This window comes from Babylonia areolata, chromosome 23, assembly GCF_041734735.1.
Source record: "Babylonia areolata isolate BAREFJ2019XMU chromosome 23, ASM4173473v1, whole genome shotgun sequence".
In the NCBI taxonomy this organism is placed as follows: Eukaryota; Metazoa; Mollusca; class Gastropoda; order Neogastropoda; family Buccinidae; genus Babylonia; species Babylonia areolata.
The window spans coordinates 18,655,426-18,670,425 of NC_134898.1; the positions used below are offsets into that span (position 1 = coordinate 18,655,426).

The following is a 15,000-nucleotide window of genomic DNA, read 5'->3' on the forward strand; positions in this document are numbered from 1 at the left end:
ATGGTCTCACATTATCATCAGAAAAAACACATATTATGCTTTTTAACAATGGTACAAACCCAGAAGAGTTACCAACATTTAAGATTGAAAATGAGACAATTCAGTATAAAGATACTGTTAAGTTTTTAGGATTGATACTTACTTCAAAACTAACTTGGAACAGCCATATTGAATATATATTAACAAAAGCAAGAAAATCTTTAAACTTACTCAAAATTGTGAGTAAACAATACTGGGGACAAGATACAACGATTTTGAAACATTTATCATCATCACTTATTCGATCCAAACTATCCTATGGACAAGAAGTCTTTTTCAATGCTCCAAAATATTTGCTAAAGAAACTTCAAAGCATAGACTGCAAAGCATATAGACTTGCCCTTGGTGTACCTTTCCATGCATCGACCCTCGGAACATACAAAGAAATAGGAGTACTACCTTTAGATGAATACCGAAACCTCGCATGTGCTAAATACGTACTGAGAAGCTCAACAACTGAAAATTATACATCAGAGGAAGTAAAAATTACATCCGAAAACAACTTCCCCAAAAGAGCTAAAAACATATCTTATTTAACTCCCATTGGCACGTTTGTGTCAAACCTGTTCGAAAAATCTAAAATTAATTCAGATGACGTAGACACACAGAAGACCGTAAGTCCATACCCCATCTGGGAGATGAATAAAGCACATTTTGATGTTAATCATACTGACATTAAAAAGAATGAAAATCCGAATATCATGGCAACGGAAGTCCGAGTACACCTTCAAAATAGATACCGTGATCATTTACAGATCTACACAGATGGCTCACTATTAGACAATGGCCAAGCAGGTTCAGCTTTCGTTATACCAGAACTGAAAACGGAAAGATCATACTATATTGGTAAAAATCGTTCAATATTCACTGCTGAACTTATTGCTGTTCTTATGGCTCTAAATCATATTCTTGATCTTCCAATTTGCCTTCTACAAGTCTTGTTTTGCGTTGATTCCAAATCTGTATTATGTGCTTTAAACTCACCAAATTGTAAGAACAAATCTAAAATCATACTAGAAATCAGCCACATTTTACATCTTTTAAGCTTGAAAGGAACACATATTACGTTTTTCTGGGTTCCTTCACATCTTGGTATTCTCTACAATGAATGGGCTGACAGGACTGCAAGAAAAGGTGCAAAGAACGAACAGGGAACCATAGAACTTTATGTGCCTCTATCTGTACAAGAGGGTTATCGAATACTAGAAAAAACATCGTGGAACAAAATCAGAGAATTATACCAAGAAAACGGCAAAGCTTTAAACCATAGTGTAATTAATGGTCAACAACCGGGAACTATCAATCAGTCAAATACATACAGTCATTCGATAAGATTAAGGCAGATTCATACATTATCAAACAGGATAAAACTGAACGCTTTTGTAACAAAGTTCAGCAAAGATGTCAGATGTATATGTGGAGAACATATTTCTAGCAACCATGTAATATTCGAATGTCAGAATCTAAAATGTTTTTTGCCAGACTTCACCAAAAGTTCTTTTGAATGTGTTATTAACAATTCCAATATGTTATTTGTTATTGCAGAAGGTTTGCTGCATAGTCCTATAGGACATTTGTTATAGATGTTATATTTGTTTGATGTTGGCGTTTATAACGTTTCCATTTTTCCTAGCGTTGTCTCTCCCTATTCACCCTCCACACATACACACACTTTTACCCCTCCCCCTCTCACAGCTCCTACCCCCACGGTTTTTTTTTTTTTTTTTTTTTTTTTTTCCGTCTAATATCACTTCAAGTGGAAAGACGTTAAACTGAAGACAACAACAACACACACACACACACACACACACACGGAATGGGAGACATTTGCTGTCAGACACGGACATAAAAGCAAGGACATCCCCTGATCAGACGATCACTGCAATACCTGTCAGTCAGTCTGTCTGTCCGTTTCACAGTCTGTCTATATATCTGTTTATCTATCTCTCCAATTGTCTGCCTCTCTATCTCACAGTGCACCTGTCTGTACGTGTGTCTGTCTCACTGTACCAACGTTTCACTGTGTAAACTGTATGTCTGTCTCACAGTCTGTACATCAGGGAGGTGGGTTTCAATGTAAAATTAATTTGAACATGACGCCTGATGGCTTTATCTGTGTGTGACAGGCCGTGTGTTGTTAACAACACAGGCGTCAAAGCCAAGCCCACCACCATTGACACACGTGGAGGGAAAGTACCCCCCGGCAGTTTAATTTTTTCCTCTTTCTCTTTCCTGTCTGTCTGTCTGGCATGTTGCAGTCCCAGAACTGGAAAGATGAGAGACCCTGTCAGTGAGGGAATGGTTCCAGATATCGTTACCATTCTTCGACGGGCGCAATAGCCGAGTGGTTAAAGCGTTGGACTTTCAATCCGAGGGTCCCGGGTTCGAATCACGGTGACGGCGCCTGGTGGGTAAAGGGGTGGAGATTTTGACGATCTCCCAGGTCAACATATGTGCAGACCTACTAGTGCCTGAACCCCCTTCGTGTGTATATGCAAGCAGAAGATCAAATACGCACGTTAAAGATCCTGTAATCCATGTCAGCGTTCGGTGGGTTATGGAAACAAGAACATACCCAGCATGCACACCCCCGAAAACGGAGTATGGCTGCCTACATGGCGGGGTAAAAACGGTCATACACGTAAAAGCCCACTCGTGTGCATACGAGTGAACGCAGAAGAAGAAGAGAAGAAGTTACCATTCTTCACGGGGCATCCGTCAAACACAGTAGGCGACGTGGCCGAGTGGGTAAGGCGTTGGACTTGTGATCCAGTGTTCACCAGTGATCAGGGTTCGAGGCCGCGTTTCGGCATGGTGTTGTGTCCTTGGGAAAGGCTCTTTACTCCGATTTTCCCCCACTTCACCCGGCTGTGGGTGGGTGGGTACCTGACCGGGTCGTGGAAAGTTAAAACGGCGGAAGGAGAGGATTAGACCCCGCCTTCCTATGCCGAGTCATAGACACCGTGGATATGAATCGACTGCCCCGGTGACCGTCAAGGACTGTTGGGGCTTTTAACCTTGTACTTCCCACACCCTTTTGTCTGGCATACAGCAGTCCAGAAACGTCAAAGACCCAGGTCTTAGCAGAGAGGGGGTGGGGCCAGGTGTCGTTAACTTTTTTTATGGGGCTCTACATCAACCATGGTCCATCAGTTTGACTACAGTGGGAATAATTCAGCATTGCTCTTTTTTTATGGCAGCAGTCCCACTTGTACCCCCCCCCCCCCTCCTCCATTTAGAGTTTCTCGCTGTTAGCATCGCACCCACCATCAACCGGAGCAGGGAGTGTTCAAAAAAGTCATTGTACTGAAAGTGAAGGACATTTTCCTGTGATGATAGTAAAATGATCGCGATACGTTTCCATGATTTTCTAGTTGTCAGGGTTTAAAGAAAAGAAAAGAAGAGAGTCACTTTATGGTAGGTGTTGTAGGGAAGGTGGAGGAGGGGAAGGGGGAGAATGTGGACGGGAGGGGAAGGGGGAGAAGTGTGGACGGGAGGGGGAAGGGGGAGAAGTGTGGACGGGAGGGGAAGGGGGAGAAGAGAAGTGTGGACGGGAGGGGGAAGGGGGAGAAGAGAAGTGTGGACGGGAGGGGGAAGGGGGAGAAGAGAAGTGTGGACGGGAGGGGGAAGGGGGAGAAGAGAAGTGTGGACGGGAGGGGAAGGGAGAGAAGTGTGGACGGGAGGGGGAAGGGGGAGAAGTGTGGACGGGAGGGGGAAGGGGGAGAAGTGTGGACGGGAGGGGGAAGGGAGGGGAAGTGTGGACGGGAGGGGAAAGGGGGAGAAGTGTGGACGGGAGGGGGAAGGGGGGGAAGAGAAGTGTGGACGGGAGGGGAAGGGGGGAGAAGTGTGGACGGGAGGGGGAAGGGGGAGACGTGTGGACGGGAGGGGGAAGGGAGGGGAAGTGTGGACGGGAGGGGAAGGGGGAGAAGTGTGGACGGGAGGGGAAGAGGGAAGGGGGAGAAGTGTGGACGGGAGGGGGAAAGGGGAGAAGTGTGGACGGGAGGGGGAAGGGGGGGAGAAGAGAAGTGTGGACGGGAGGGGGAAGGGGGGGAGAAGAGAAGTGTGGACGGGAGGGGGAAGGGGGGGAGAAGAGAAGTGTGGACGGGAGGGGGAAGGGGGGGAGAAGAGAAGTGTGGACGGGAGGGGAAGAGGGAAGGGGGAGAAGTGTGGACGGGAGGGGAAAGGGGAGAAGTGTGGACGGGAGGGGGAAGGGGGGGAGAAGAGAAGTGTGGACGGGAGGGGAAGGGGGGGGAGAAGAGAAGTGTGGACGGGAGGGGAAGGGGGAGAAGAGAAGTGTGGACGGGAGGGGAAGGGGGAGAAGTGTGGACGGGAGGGGAAGGGGGAGAAGTGTGGACGGGAGGGGGAAGGGGGAGAAGAGAAGTGTGGACGGGAGGGGTAGGGTGGGGGAGTGAGGACGGGAGGGGAAGGGGGGGGAAGAGAAGTGTGGACGGGAGGGGGAAGGGGGAGAAGTGTGGACGGGAGGGGAAGGGGGGAAGAGAAGTGTGGACGGGAGGGGGAAGGGGGAGAAGTGTGGACGGGAGGGGGAAGGGGGAGAAGTGTGGACGGGAGGGGGAAGGGGGGAAGAGAAGTGTGGACGGGAGGGGGAAGGGAGAGAAGTGTGGACGGGAGGGGGAAGGGGGAGAAGAGAAGTGTGGACGGGAGGTGGAAGGGGGAGAAGTGTGGACGGGAGGGGGAAGGGGGAGAAGTGTGGACGGGAGGGGGAAGGGGGGAAGAGAAGTGTGGACGGGAGGGGGAAGGGGGGAAGAGAAGTGTGGACGGGAGGGGGAAGGGGGGAAGAGAAGTGTGGACGGGAGGGGGAAGGGAGAGAAGTGTGGACGGGAGGGGGAAGGGGGAGAAGAGAAGTGTGGACGGGAGGGGGAAGGGGGGAGGAGAAGTGTGGACGGGAGGGGTAGGGTGGGGAAGAAGTGTGGACGGGAGGGGAAGGGGGGGAGAAGTGTGGACGGGAGGGGTAGGGGGGGAAGTGTGGACGGGAGGGGGAAGGGGGGAGGGGGGAAGAGAAGTGTGGACGGGAGGGGAAGGGGGGGAAGAGAAGTGTGGACGGGAGGGGAAGGGGGGGAGCCATGCGGAGGGGCGCTGCTAGAAATAACTTAGCAGTTTCTGTTTCAGTTTCAAGGAGATGTTAAAGCAGTCGGACTGATCTTTTATTATGTATGCTAAACCACATCTGTTAAAAGAAAACAAACAAACAAACAAAATGAAAAGGGAAAAAGGGGGGCGGGGCAGATATCAGACCTACGTGTAAGTAAGGCGTTCGGAGCCCTCCGTTTGGTTTCAGTGTATGTGCCTTTGCCTCATCAAAAAGCACAGGTTCTTGTTGAACAAATCCGATTAAATATTGATCGATTACGACAAAACAACTCTGCAAAAGACTAGATTAACGAAGAGACCAGTAACCGAAAAGTGTGTGTATGTGTGTGTGTCTATGTGTGTCTGTGCGTGTGTGTGTGTGTGTGTGTATGTGTGTGTGTGTGTGTGTATGTGTGTGTGAGTGCGTGTGTGTGTGTATGTGTGTGTGTGTATGTGTGTGTGTGTGAGTGCGTGTGTGTGTGCGTGCGTGTATGTGTGCGTGCATGCGTGTGTGTGTGTGTGTGTACGTATGTGTGTGTGTGTGTTTAGCAATACTTCCATGCGAACGAGGGGGAAACAATTTTTATTTTCAAACCATCACACTAAAACGACAATGTTTGGACAAATGAATAACCAGAGCTGATCAGCGCAAACGAAACTAACCGTCAATGCACAAAACACTAAACACACCTCGCAAGTAAACCGAGGACACACAACCTTTAAAAAGAGAGGCAAGGCCTTCAAGACTCACTTGTGACTGAGAGTAAAACACACAAGCTTTTTATGTATTGAGTTTGATTTCAAAATGTAATGTTTAAGGTGAGAAAGATCAGTTTAAAGCAAATTAAGTCCCCTAGCATAATTACAGAGTAATTTCCCTTTTTTTTTTACTATCTGCACCAAAACGTTTGCAAAATAAATCAAACTTCCATGCTTAGCAAAAGAAGTTCCTGTTTGAACAAAAAATGATAATAATGACTCCTCTTGTTGTTGGGTCAGAATATCAGATCAAAGTGCCAAGTTTAGAGAATACAAAAAATATAAATATAACAGTAAATGCAGTTTGCATATAATTAGGCTTCATTATTTTTTTGTGTGTGTGCCCATCCCAGAGGTGCAATATTGTTTTAAACAAGATGACTGGAAAGAACTGAATTTTTCCTATTTTTATGCCTAATTTGGTGTCAACTGACAAAGTATTTGCAGAGAAAATGTCAATGTTAAAGTTTACCACGGACACACACACACACACACACACACAGACAACCGAACACCGGGTTAAAACATAGACTCACTTTGTTTACACAAGTGAGTCAAAAAAATCACTCAAAGGAAACAAGAGGCAACGCCTCCAAAGTTCGCGTGTGTTCAACAAAACAAAAACCGGAAACACCGGGTGCAGGGAGAAGTGGAAGCGACGACCTCAGTGGGTTTCCGTGTCGCTTCTGTGACGTCAAATCCGACGGTGAGCGCACGTGTGCACTGGGCTGAGGAGTACTTACGTGTCAGAAGATGATCGTCAGTTCGTTGTAACGCTGGTGGGTGTGAGGTGTTAAGCTGGAAATCCATAGGCACGGAAACTGAACGGCAGCGGAACGGCAGCGGGGCGGTACAGATCGCTCAAAACAGAAATGTCATTGTCTGAATCCATTAGTACGGAACGGCAGCGGGACGGCACCGGCACTTTTTTAATCGGACACAGGAGCGATTCTGCCGCTGCCGCAGAGGTACCGCAGACAAAAATGTGGGTGTGGCGCCAATATTCCCGCGAAAATCTTCCAGATCTTCCTCCACAAGATGCAACACCTGAGTGAACTGTTCTCTCGTCAGGCGAAAGTATTGTTGGAACTTTTCCTCGTGGAGCTGAAGCTCTTTTACAAGATGGTGGTAAGTGCCTTGTGACTTTCGCTCTTTCAGAATTTCATGCACCCAAAATCGATGCTGTCTTCGTTGTCTTTTACCCCCTCTCTTCTTAACCAGGAGCCAAATCATCAGCAGTAATCGCTCTTGTTTCACGAGCCTAGACAGTTTTGACTGGGTAGGTGCCATGCTGCTAATGCATCGAAACAAAACAAAAAAAAGGCGCAAACCTGCCGTGCCGCACCGTGTCTATGGATTCAAACATTGAAGTTGCCGCTTGCGATACCGCACATTTCGTCCCGCTGCCGTTCCGCTGCCGTTCAGTTTCCGTGCCTATGGATTTCCAGCTTAAGTCTGCTTTGCCGGGGGATCGGAGACCGAGATCGGAGACAGGAAAGAGAAGACAAACTGCTGGGCTGTGTGCACGCCGCCCCACTGGGGTCATTTACAGGTGCCTAATCCCTTCCCTGCCCCCACCCCGTCCACCCCACACACACACCTGCGAAAGAAACCCAAGCTGTGCCGGCAGCTCTAGGGACAACACACAAACGCACGCTCGAAATCATACAGACACATGTCCGCACGCACGCATGCGCGCAGACAAACACATACGCGCACGTACGCGCGCTCACACACACACTCGCACATACGCGCGTGCGCGCACACACACACACACAAACGCACACACACACACACACACTCACTCACTCACTCTCATGCACACGCACACACTCTCTTGCAGATACACACATACACTCACTCTCACGCACGCGTGCTCGCGCGCGCACACACACACACACACACACACACACTCACTCACTCACTTTCATGCACACACACACACACTCACTTTCATGCACACACACACACACAAACACACACACACACATTCACTCACTCACTCTCATGGACACACACACGCACACACGCGCGCGCGTACACACACACACACACACTCACTCACTCACTCACTCACTCACTCACTCTCATGCACACACACACGCACACACACGCGCGCGCGCGCACACACATGCACACACACACACACACAGACATACACACACACACTCACTCTCATGCACACACACACACACACACACACACACACACACACACACACACACACACGGACACACACCACACACACACACGTACATTACATAGTATAGGGGGAGGTGGAGAAGGATGACGATGAAGAAGAAGTGATGAAAATCATGCGTAAGAAGAAGACGACGACGACATAATTATTTGAGGCGACCCTTAATAGAGTGCCGACACAAAACGACACCCCCCCCCCCCTCCTTCTTGCTTCAAAACCAAAATTGTTCTGAATTCTGAAATCCTGGATCAGCCATTAACCAATCCGTGTGCACCCAGCCCTAAAGGACAGCTTATTGCTGACTGCTTCCTTTGACAGAAATCTGTTTGTGAGACGTTGGCAGGATATCTGTGGTAATCTTCTTCTTCTTCTCTTTTTTTTTCTTTTCTTGTTTGTTTGTTTGTTTGTTCTTTCTTTATTTCCCCATTTCATTTCTTTCTCTTTTTTTTTTTAGGGGTGTGTCTGTAGGACATAAACCCTTGTGGCCCAATGATAAATGTTATTTCACGAGTTAACACAAGCGTGGACAAAAAATGAATTGCCCAAGCGGTTTACACACGTCACGTTGTTTGAATTGTCGAGGCTTTCTTTCTTTCTCTCCACCCCCCTCGCCCCCCCCCCCCCCCCGCCCCCCCCCCTCCCTTCTCTGTTAAGTTAGGCATAGCCGTTTCTTACTCAAGCGTACGCGCGCCTACGTGTGTTTGTATTATTTTACACAGTGAAGTATGCTGTCAATGTAAGCTCTAGATCTGTCTTTCCTTTCACCTCCTCCCCCCCCCCCCAACCCCTACACACACACACACACACACACACACACACACATATACATACGCACACATTCCCCACACTATCCCCCCTCCTACGCCACACAGACACGCACACGTAAATGCAAACACACACACACACACACACACACACACACACACACACAAAATCCGACACCCAAAGTCATGTTTCTGTTTGCTGAAGGATTGCACTTGCCGACAGCCCTGTGTAGTGTGTAGTGTGTGTGTGTGTGTGTGTGTGAGAGAGAGAGAGAGAGAGAGAGAGAGAGAGAGTGTGTGTGTGTGTGTGAGAGAGAGAGAGTGTGTGTGTGTGTGCATGAGAGTGAGTTAGTGAGAGAGAGAGAGAGAGAGAGAGAGAGAGAGAGAGAGAGTGTGTGTAAGCACCACTTTAATTCCTGGGGTCGGAGGTATTTTTCGTCAGCCTCTTGGCTGTGATTAATGGTCATCTTGCTCAGTTTTTTTGTTTTCCATCTCTGTCTCTGTCTCTCTGTGTCTCTGTCTTTGTCTCTGTCTGTCTGTCTCTCTCCCTGTGTGTGTGTGTGTGTGTGTGTGTGTGTGATTCTTAAATCGCCGTCAGAAATCAATCTATTTCAATCGGTGTTTACATTCTTCCAAATAAATATTCACATTTATGCCAGTAAGATAATGTTGTTACAGTAGTTGAATATGCTTTGGGGCATTTGGTTACCAACAAAACATCTGTCACTGATTTTCTTTAACAAAAATTCCAATTTTGTCGGAAAGTTACGAGAGTGGAATGTTTTTGGAGAGGTTAAAAAAAAAAAGGGGTTGAAGACCCCATAGCATTTTATAACCATGCGGGCAGTGAGTTCTTATTCACTGTGCCTAGGGCTTGGATAGGAAGGCGGGGCCCAATCCTCTCCATTCATCGTTTTAACCTTCCTCGACCCAGTTCATGTACCCATTGACACCTGCGTGGAGTGAGGAAAATCGGAGTAAAGCGCCTTTCCCAAGGACACAACACCATGCCGAAACGGGGCCTCCAGCCTTGATCACCTGACGGATCAACAGTCCAACGTCTAACCGATTCTGTTTCGGTGCCTTCAAACCGCTGCCTGTGTAGCACGTTTCGTTGGCTGGCCAGTTGCTTTGCAAGCTGAACACAGACACAACAGAACAGCGAACAACTCACGCATGACTACGGGCTGGTTAGCCATTGAATTAACTCCCCATGCCCCCCCCCCCCCCCCCCCCCCCCCCCCCCCCCCCCCCCCAAGTGCGGACACTCCTGACACTGATACCCAGCTTGTTGGACTGTCCGTTGTTTATGGTCTGCATCACTGGCCGCTGGGCCATAGAGAAGGCAGATGACCTTGACCTCGGGATGTGACTGGAATGCGAACAAGAAAGGAGATCTGGACGGGGGGAGGGGGGGGGGGTGCTGGAGGCTAAGGAGGGAGGGGTGGGGGGGTTGGGATGGAATCCCAGAGGCGAGGAGGATGGTACTTTTCACCAGTCAGCCCCGAGATCCTCCATCTTCGGTGTGTCACAAAGAGGTCACAAAGGACCGCCCATAAAACACCCCTCCACCCCACCCCCCCTCCTTCCATCCCCTACCCTCATCCGCACCCGCCGATGACACCCTGGTCTGTTCATATTTCTTTCTTTCTTCTTTTTTTTTCTTCTTCAAATATCCTTTCTCTCTCAGCCTGGTTGTAAGGTGACACCACACAAGGCTTGATCAGCGTGTTGGGTTAATGCGAAGGCCAGGCGTCTGCTGTTGTTTTCTTCAAAGCGAATGTGGTGTAGCATATTTATTTATATCATAGGTCAGTCCGCATGTTTTTGACACCTTGAAACTGAACCTGAAACTGACACGACTACCAAGGGAAAAACTCTCTCTCGCACACACACACACACACACACACACACACACACACACACACACACACACACACACACACACAAGACGTGTGGACTTCTCTTGATGGGGAAAATAAATGGTCACCGGCACCAGCATGGTCAACGGAGCCTGCCCGTGTCTGACCATTGACGTCACTGGGGCTTTTCCACCTGGTGGTGGTCTCCGTGACGTTTAATGGAGAGAGGGAGGGTGGGGTGGGGGTTGGAGAGGTGGGGGCAGGGGGTGTGGCGAGTGAGGCGGAGGGGAGGGAAGGAGGGGAGATGGAGGTAGAAGGGAGGTGGGAAGGAAGATGGCTAGGGGTGGGGGTGGGGGGGGGGGGGGGGGGGGTCTTAATCAGGGCCTCGTGATGCATGGTGACGTCAGCACCACCACACGAACGTCAGCTGTTAACCCACTGCAACAACCCCAGAGGCAACACACCAGTTATAGACTGTCACAGATACCGTGTGTCCGATGTCCGTTCCATTGACCCCATGACAAAATTATATTATTCTCTCTCTGTGTCTCTCTGTCTCTCTCTCTCTCTCTCTCTCTCTCTCTCTCTCTCTCTCTCTATATATATATATATATATATATATATATATGTATATATATATATCGGCGCAACAGCCGAGTGGTTAAAGCGTTGGACTTTCAATCTGAGGGTCCCGGGTTCTACTCTCGTAACGGCGTCTGGTGAGTAAAGGGTGGGGATTTTTCCGATCTCCCCGGTCAACATGATTATGTGCAGACCTGTTTGTGTCTGAACCCCCTTCGTGTGTATACGCAAGCAGATGATCAAATACGCTCTTTCAAGATCCCGGAATCGGTGTCAGCGCTCGGTGGGTTATGGAAACAAGAACATACCCAGCATGCACACCCCCGAAAACGGAGTATCGCTGCCTACATGGCGGGGTAAAAACGGCCATACACGTAAATGCTCACTGGTGTACATGTATACGAGTGAACGTGGGTGTTCACAAACGAAGAAGAAGAATATATATGGTATCTGTTTTCACTGACGTAGAACTTATTTTCATGACTTCAAAAAACCACGGGAGAAGTGATCTCTCTCTCTCTCTCTCTCTCTCTGTCTCTCTGTCTCTGTCTCTCTCTCTGTCTCTCTGTCTCTCTCTCTCTCTCTCTCACCGGAAGTGTTGTCACCATGTATCTTCAGCACGCCATCAGCAACAACACAGAGATACACTGACATGGATGTTTACTTTAAGAAAAAAACAAAACAAAACACTTTTCAATATCAAGAAACAAGACAAAGTGCAGCGTTTACTATACACAAAGGCTTGGGGGGGGGGGGGGGGGGGGGATACTGAAGCAGCAGCACTCTTGAGCGTATATCGTGCTCTTCCCTGTAAGACATACAGAGATCACAAATCAAATCATGTGTCTTACAGTCCAGGGGCCATGGCAGGGCCAAAGAGATTCACAGAATATTCAGTGAAACACGTTGAAGAGCAAATCACGGATGTTTGGTTCAATAAAGGTCACGACCGCCCCCCCCCCTCCCTTTAAGAAAGGTGTGGTGGTGTAAACTAAACATTACAGAGGGTTATTAACCGATATGAATGAGACCTGGAAAGAAAAAAGTGAAACAATTACCAGTAGGATTTAGTGAGTCTGAAATGCATAGAGCGTAACTCCATGGAGGAGAAGGGGAACCAGAATCACTCATCTACATTCCGTATTTCTGATGTTAAAAGCTGTGTAAATGTAAATTGCTAACTGCTCTGTGACATGATTCTTAGTGTATATGTGACGTTTGCATTGAGAGTCTGAACATGGAGGGTTGTCTATGATAATTAGACTGGGAAATCGAAATCGAAAGCCTTTTTTTTTATTATTGGGAGAAAAGAAAAACAGTAAGCACTTATTGACCTGTTTTCATCATGCCATCGCAAAGAAAAATCTGTAAATTACACCAGGGTATGTAAGAAAACAAAGGAAAACAACAACAACAAGAACAACAACAAAAGAAAGAAAGGAAAAAAAAAGAAAAAAGAAAAAAAGAAACGGAGGTAAATTTACATGAGACACTCTTTAAAGGTGGAGACCAATAATTATGTGACATAGTGTTCAGAAAATAAGATGCAAATAAGATGATTTGTCTAAGGGTTCTCGAAAAGATAGATCCATGATGTATTGTGCTGTGCATGAATTAACATAGAATTGATAATGGTATGGGTAGTGGCTGGTCTCAAAGTGTGATATGTCTGAAAAATGTCCGGAATAACATAGACTTCAAAAATACAAAGTATGTCACACCAGTATATCATCTGAACAAAATAAGTTTGTAACAGTGATGAATAAGGAAGCCAAAAAACAAAACAACAACAACAAAACAAAACAAACAAAAAAAACCCCAGACAAATAATTGTAAAGATACACACTAAAGATACATATTTGTGGTTAGCAAAGTCAAGAGAGACAGAGAGAGAGAGAGAGAGAAGCAGGCAGACAGAGACAGAGACAGAGAGACAGGAAAAAAAAAAACCATTAACCCACACGTCTCTTGGTGGTTTGACGTCATAAATAAATAGATCACTCCAGCAAATTCCTCGGTCATTGAAAAACAGACGCCAGTCATAGTTCTAACTAGATCCTGGTGGTTGTGGTCGTTGTCAAAAACCAACACAGGACATCCGGTGCTTGTGGTTGTCTCTGACTGCTTTGCCTGTATGTTGGTATGTTGTGATTGTCCTAACTGCTGTGTTGCCTGTATGTTGGTATGTTGTGATTGTCCTAACTGCTGTGTTGCCTGTATGTTGGTATGTTGTGATTGTCCTAACTGCTGTGTTGCCTGTATGTTGGTATGTTGTGATTGTCCTAACTGCTGTGTTGCCTGTATGTTGGTATGTTGTGATTGTCCTAACTGCTGTGTTGCCTGTATGTTGGTATGTTGTGATTGTCCTAACTGCTGTGTTGCCTGTATGTTGGTATGTTGTGATTGTCCTAACTGCTGTGTTGCCTGTATGTAGGTATGTTGTGATTGTCCTAACTGCTGTGTTGCCTGTACGTTGGTATGTTGTGATTGTCCCAACTGCTGTGTTGCCTGTATGTAGGTATGTTGTGATTGTCCCAACTGCTGTGTTGCCTGTATGTTGGTATGTTGTGATTGTCCTAACTGCTGTGTTGCCTGTATGTAGGTATGTTGTGATTGTCCTAACTGCTGTGTTGCCTGTACGTTGGTATGTTGTGATTGTCCCAACTGCTGTGTTGCCTGTATGTTGGTATGTTGTGATTGTCCTAACTGCTGCTTTGCCTGTATGTTGGTATGTTGTGATTGTCCTAACTGCTGTGTTGCCTGTATGTTGGTATGTTGTGATTGTCCTAACTGCTGTGTTGCCTGTACGTTGGTATGTTGTGATTGTCCCAACTGCTGTGTTGCCTGTATGTTGGTATGTTGTGATTGTCCTAACTGCTGCTTTGCCTGTATGTTGGTATGTTGTGATTGTCCTAACTGCTGTGTTGCCTGTATGTTGGTATGTTGTGATTGTCCTAACTGCTGCTTTGCCTGTATGTTGGTATGTTGTGATTGTCCTAACTGCTGTGTTGCCTGTATGTTGGTATGTTGTGATTGTCCTAACTGCTGCTTTGCCTGTATGTTGGTATGTTGTGATTGTCCTAACTGCTGTGTTGCCTGTACGTTGGTATGTTGTGATTGTCCCAACTGCTGTGTTGCCTGTATGTAGGTATGTTGTGATTGTCCTAACTGCTGTGTTGCCTGTATGTTGGTATGTTGTGATTGTCCTAACTGCTGTGTTGCCTGTATGTTGGTATGTTGTGATTGTCCTAACTGCTGCGTTGCCTGTACGTTGGTATGTTGTGATTGTCCTAACTGCTGCTTTGCCTGTATGTTGGTATGTTGTGATTGTCCCAACTGCTGTGTTGCCTGTATGTTGGTATGTTGTGATTGTCCTAACTGCTGCTTTGCCTGTATATTGGTATGTTGTGATTGTCCTAACTGCTGTGTTGCCTGTATGTTGGTATGTTGTGATTGTCCTAACTGCTGTGTTGCCTGTATGTTGGTATGTTGTGATTGTCCTAACTGCTGTGTTGCCTGTATGTTGGTATGTTGTGATTGTCCTAACTGCTGCGTTGCCTGTATGTTGGTATGTTGTGATTGTCCTAACTGCTGTGTTGCCTGTATGTTGGTATGTTGTGATTGTCCTAACTGCTGTGTTGCCTGTATGTTGGTATGTTGTGATTGTCCTAACTGCTGTGTTGCCTGTGTGTTGGTATGTTGTGAT

At 47.1% G+C, this 15,000-nt stretch overlaps 2 protein-coding genes across 4 annotated transcripts in view; one reads left to right on the forward strand and one right to left on the reverse strand.

Annotated features, from left to right (window-relative positions):
• Positions 1 to 15,000, forward strand: part of LOC143297570 (uncharacterized) — a 363,335-nt gene that overhangs the window by 206,359 nt on the left and 141,976 nt on the right. The gene's annotated exons all lie outside the window — the stretch shown is intronic.
• The window catches only part of LOC143298250 (uncharacterized), a 17,438-nt gene continuing 9,215 nt past the window's right edge, over positions 6,778 to 15,000 (reverse strand). Inside the window, exons 3-8 of the mRNA XM_076611064.1 lie at positions 14,397 to 14,642; positions 13,935 to 14,012; positions 13,384 to 13,508; positions 12,064 to 12,102; positions 9,889 to 9,988; positions 6,778 to 6,843 (exon numbers count right to left, since the gene is read on the reverse strand). Of these exons, the coding sequence (XP_076467179.1) occupies positions 6,778 to 6,843; positions 9,889 to 9,988; positions 12,064 to 12,102; positions 13,384 to 13,508; positions 13,935 to 14,012; positions 14,397 to 14,642 (654 nt within the window). The remainder of the gene's footprint in view (positions 6,844 to 9,888; positions 9,989 to 12,063; positions 12,103 to 13,383; positions 13,509 to 13,934; positions 14,013 to 14,396; positions 14,643 to 15,000) is intronic.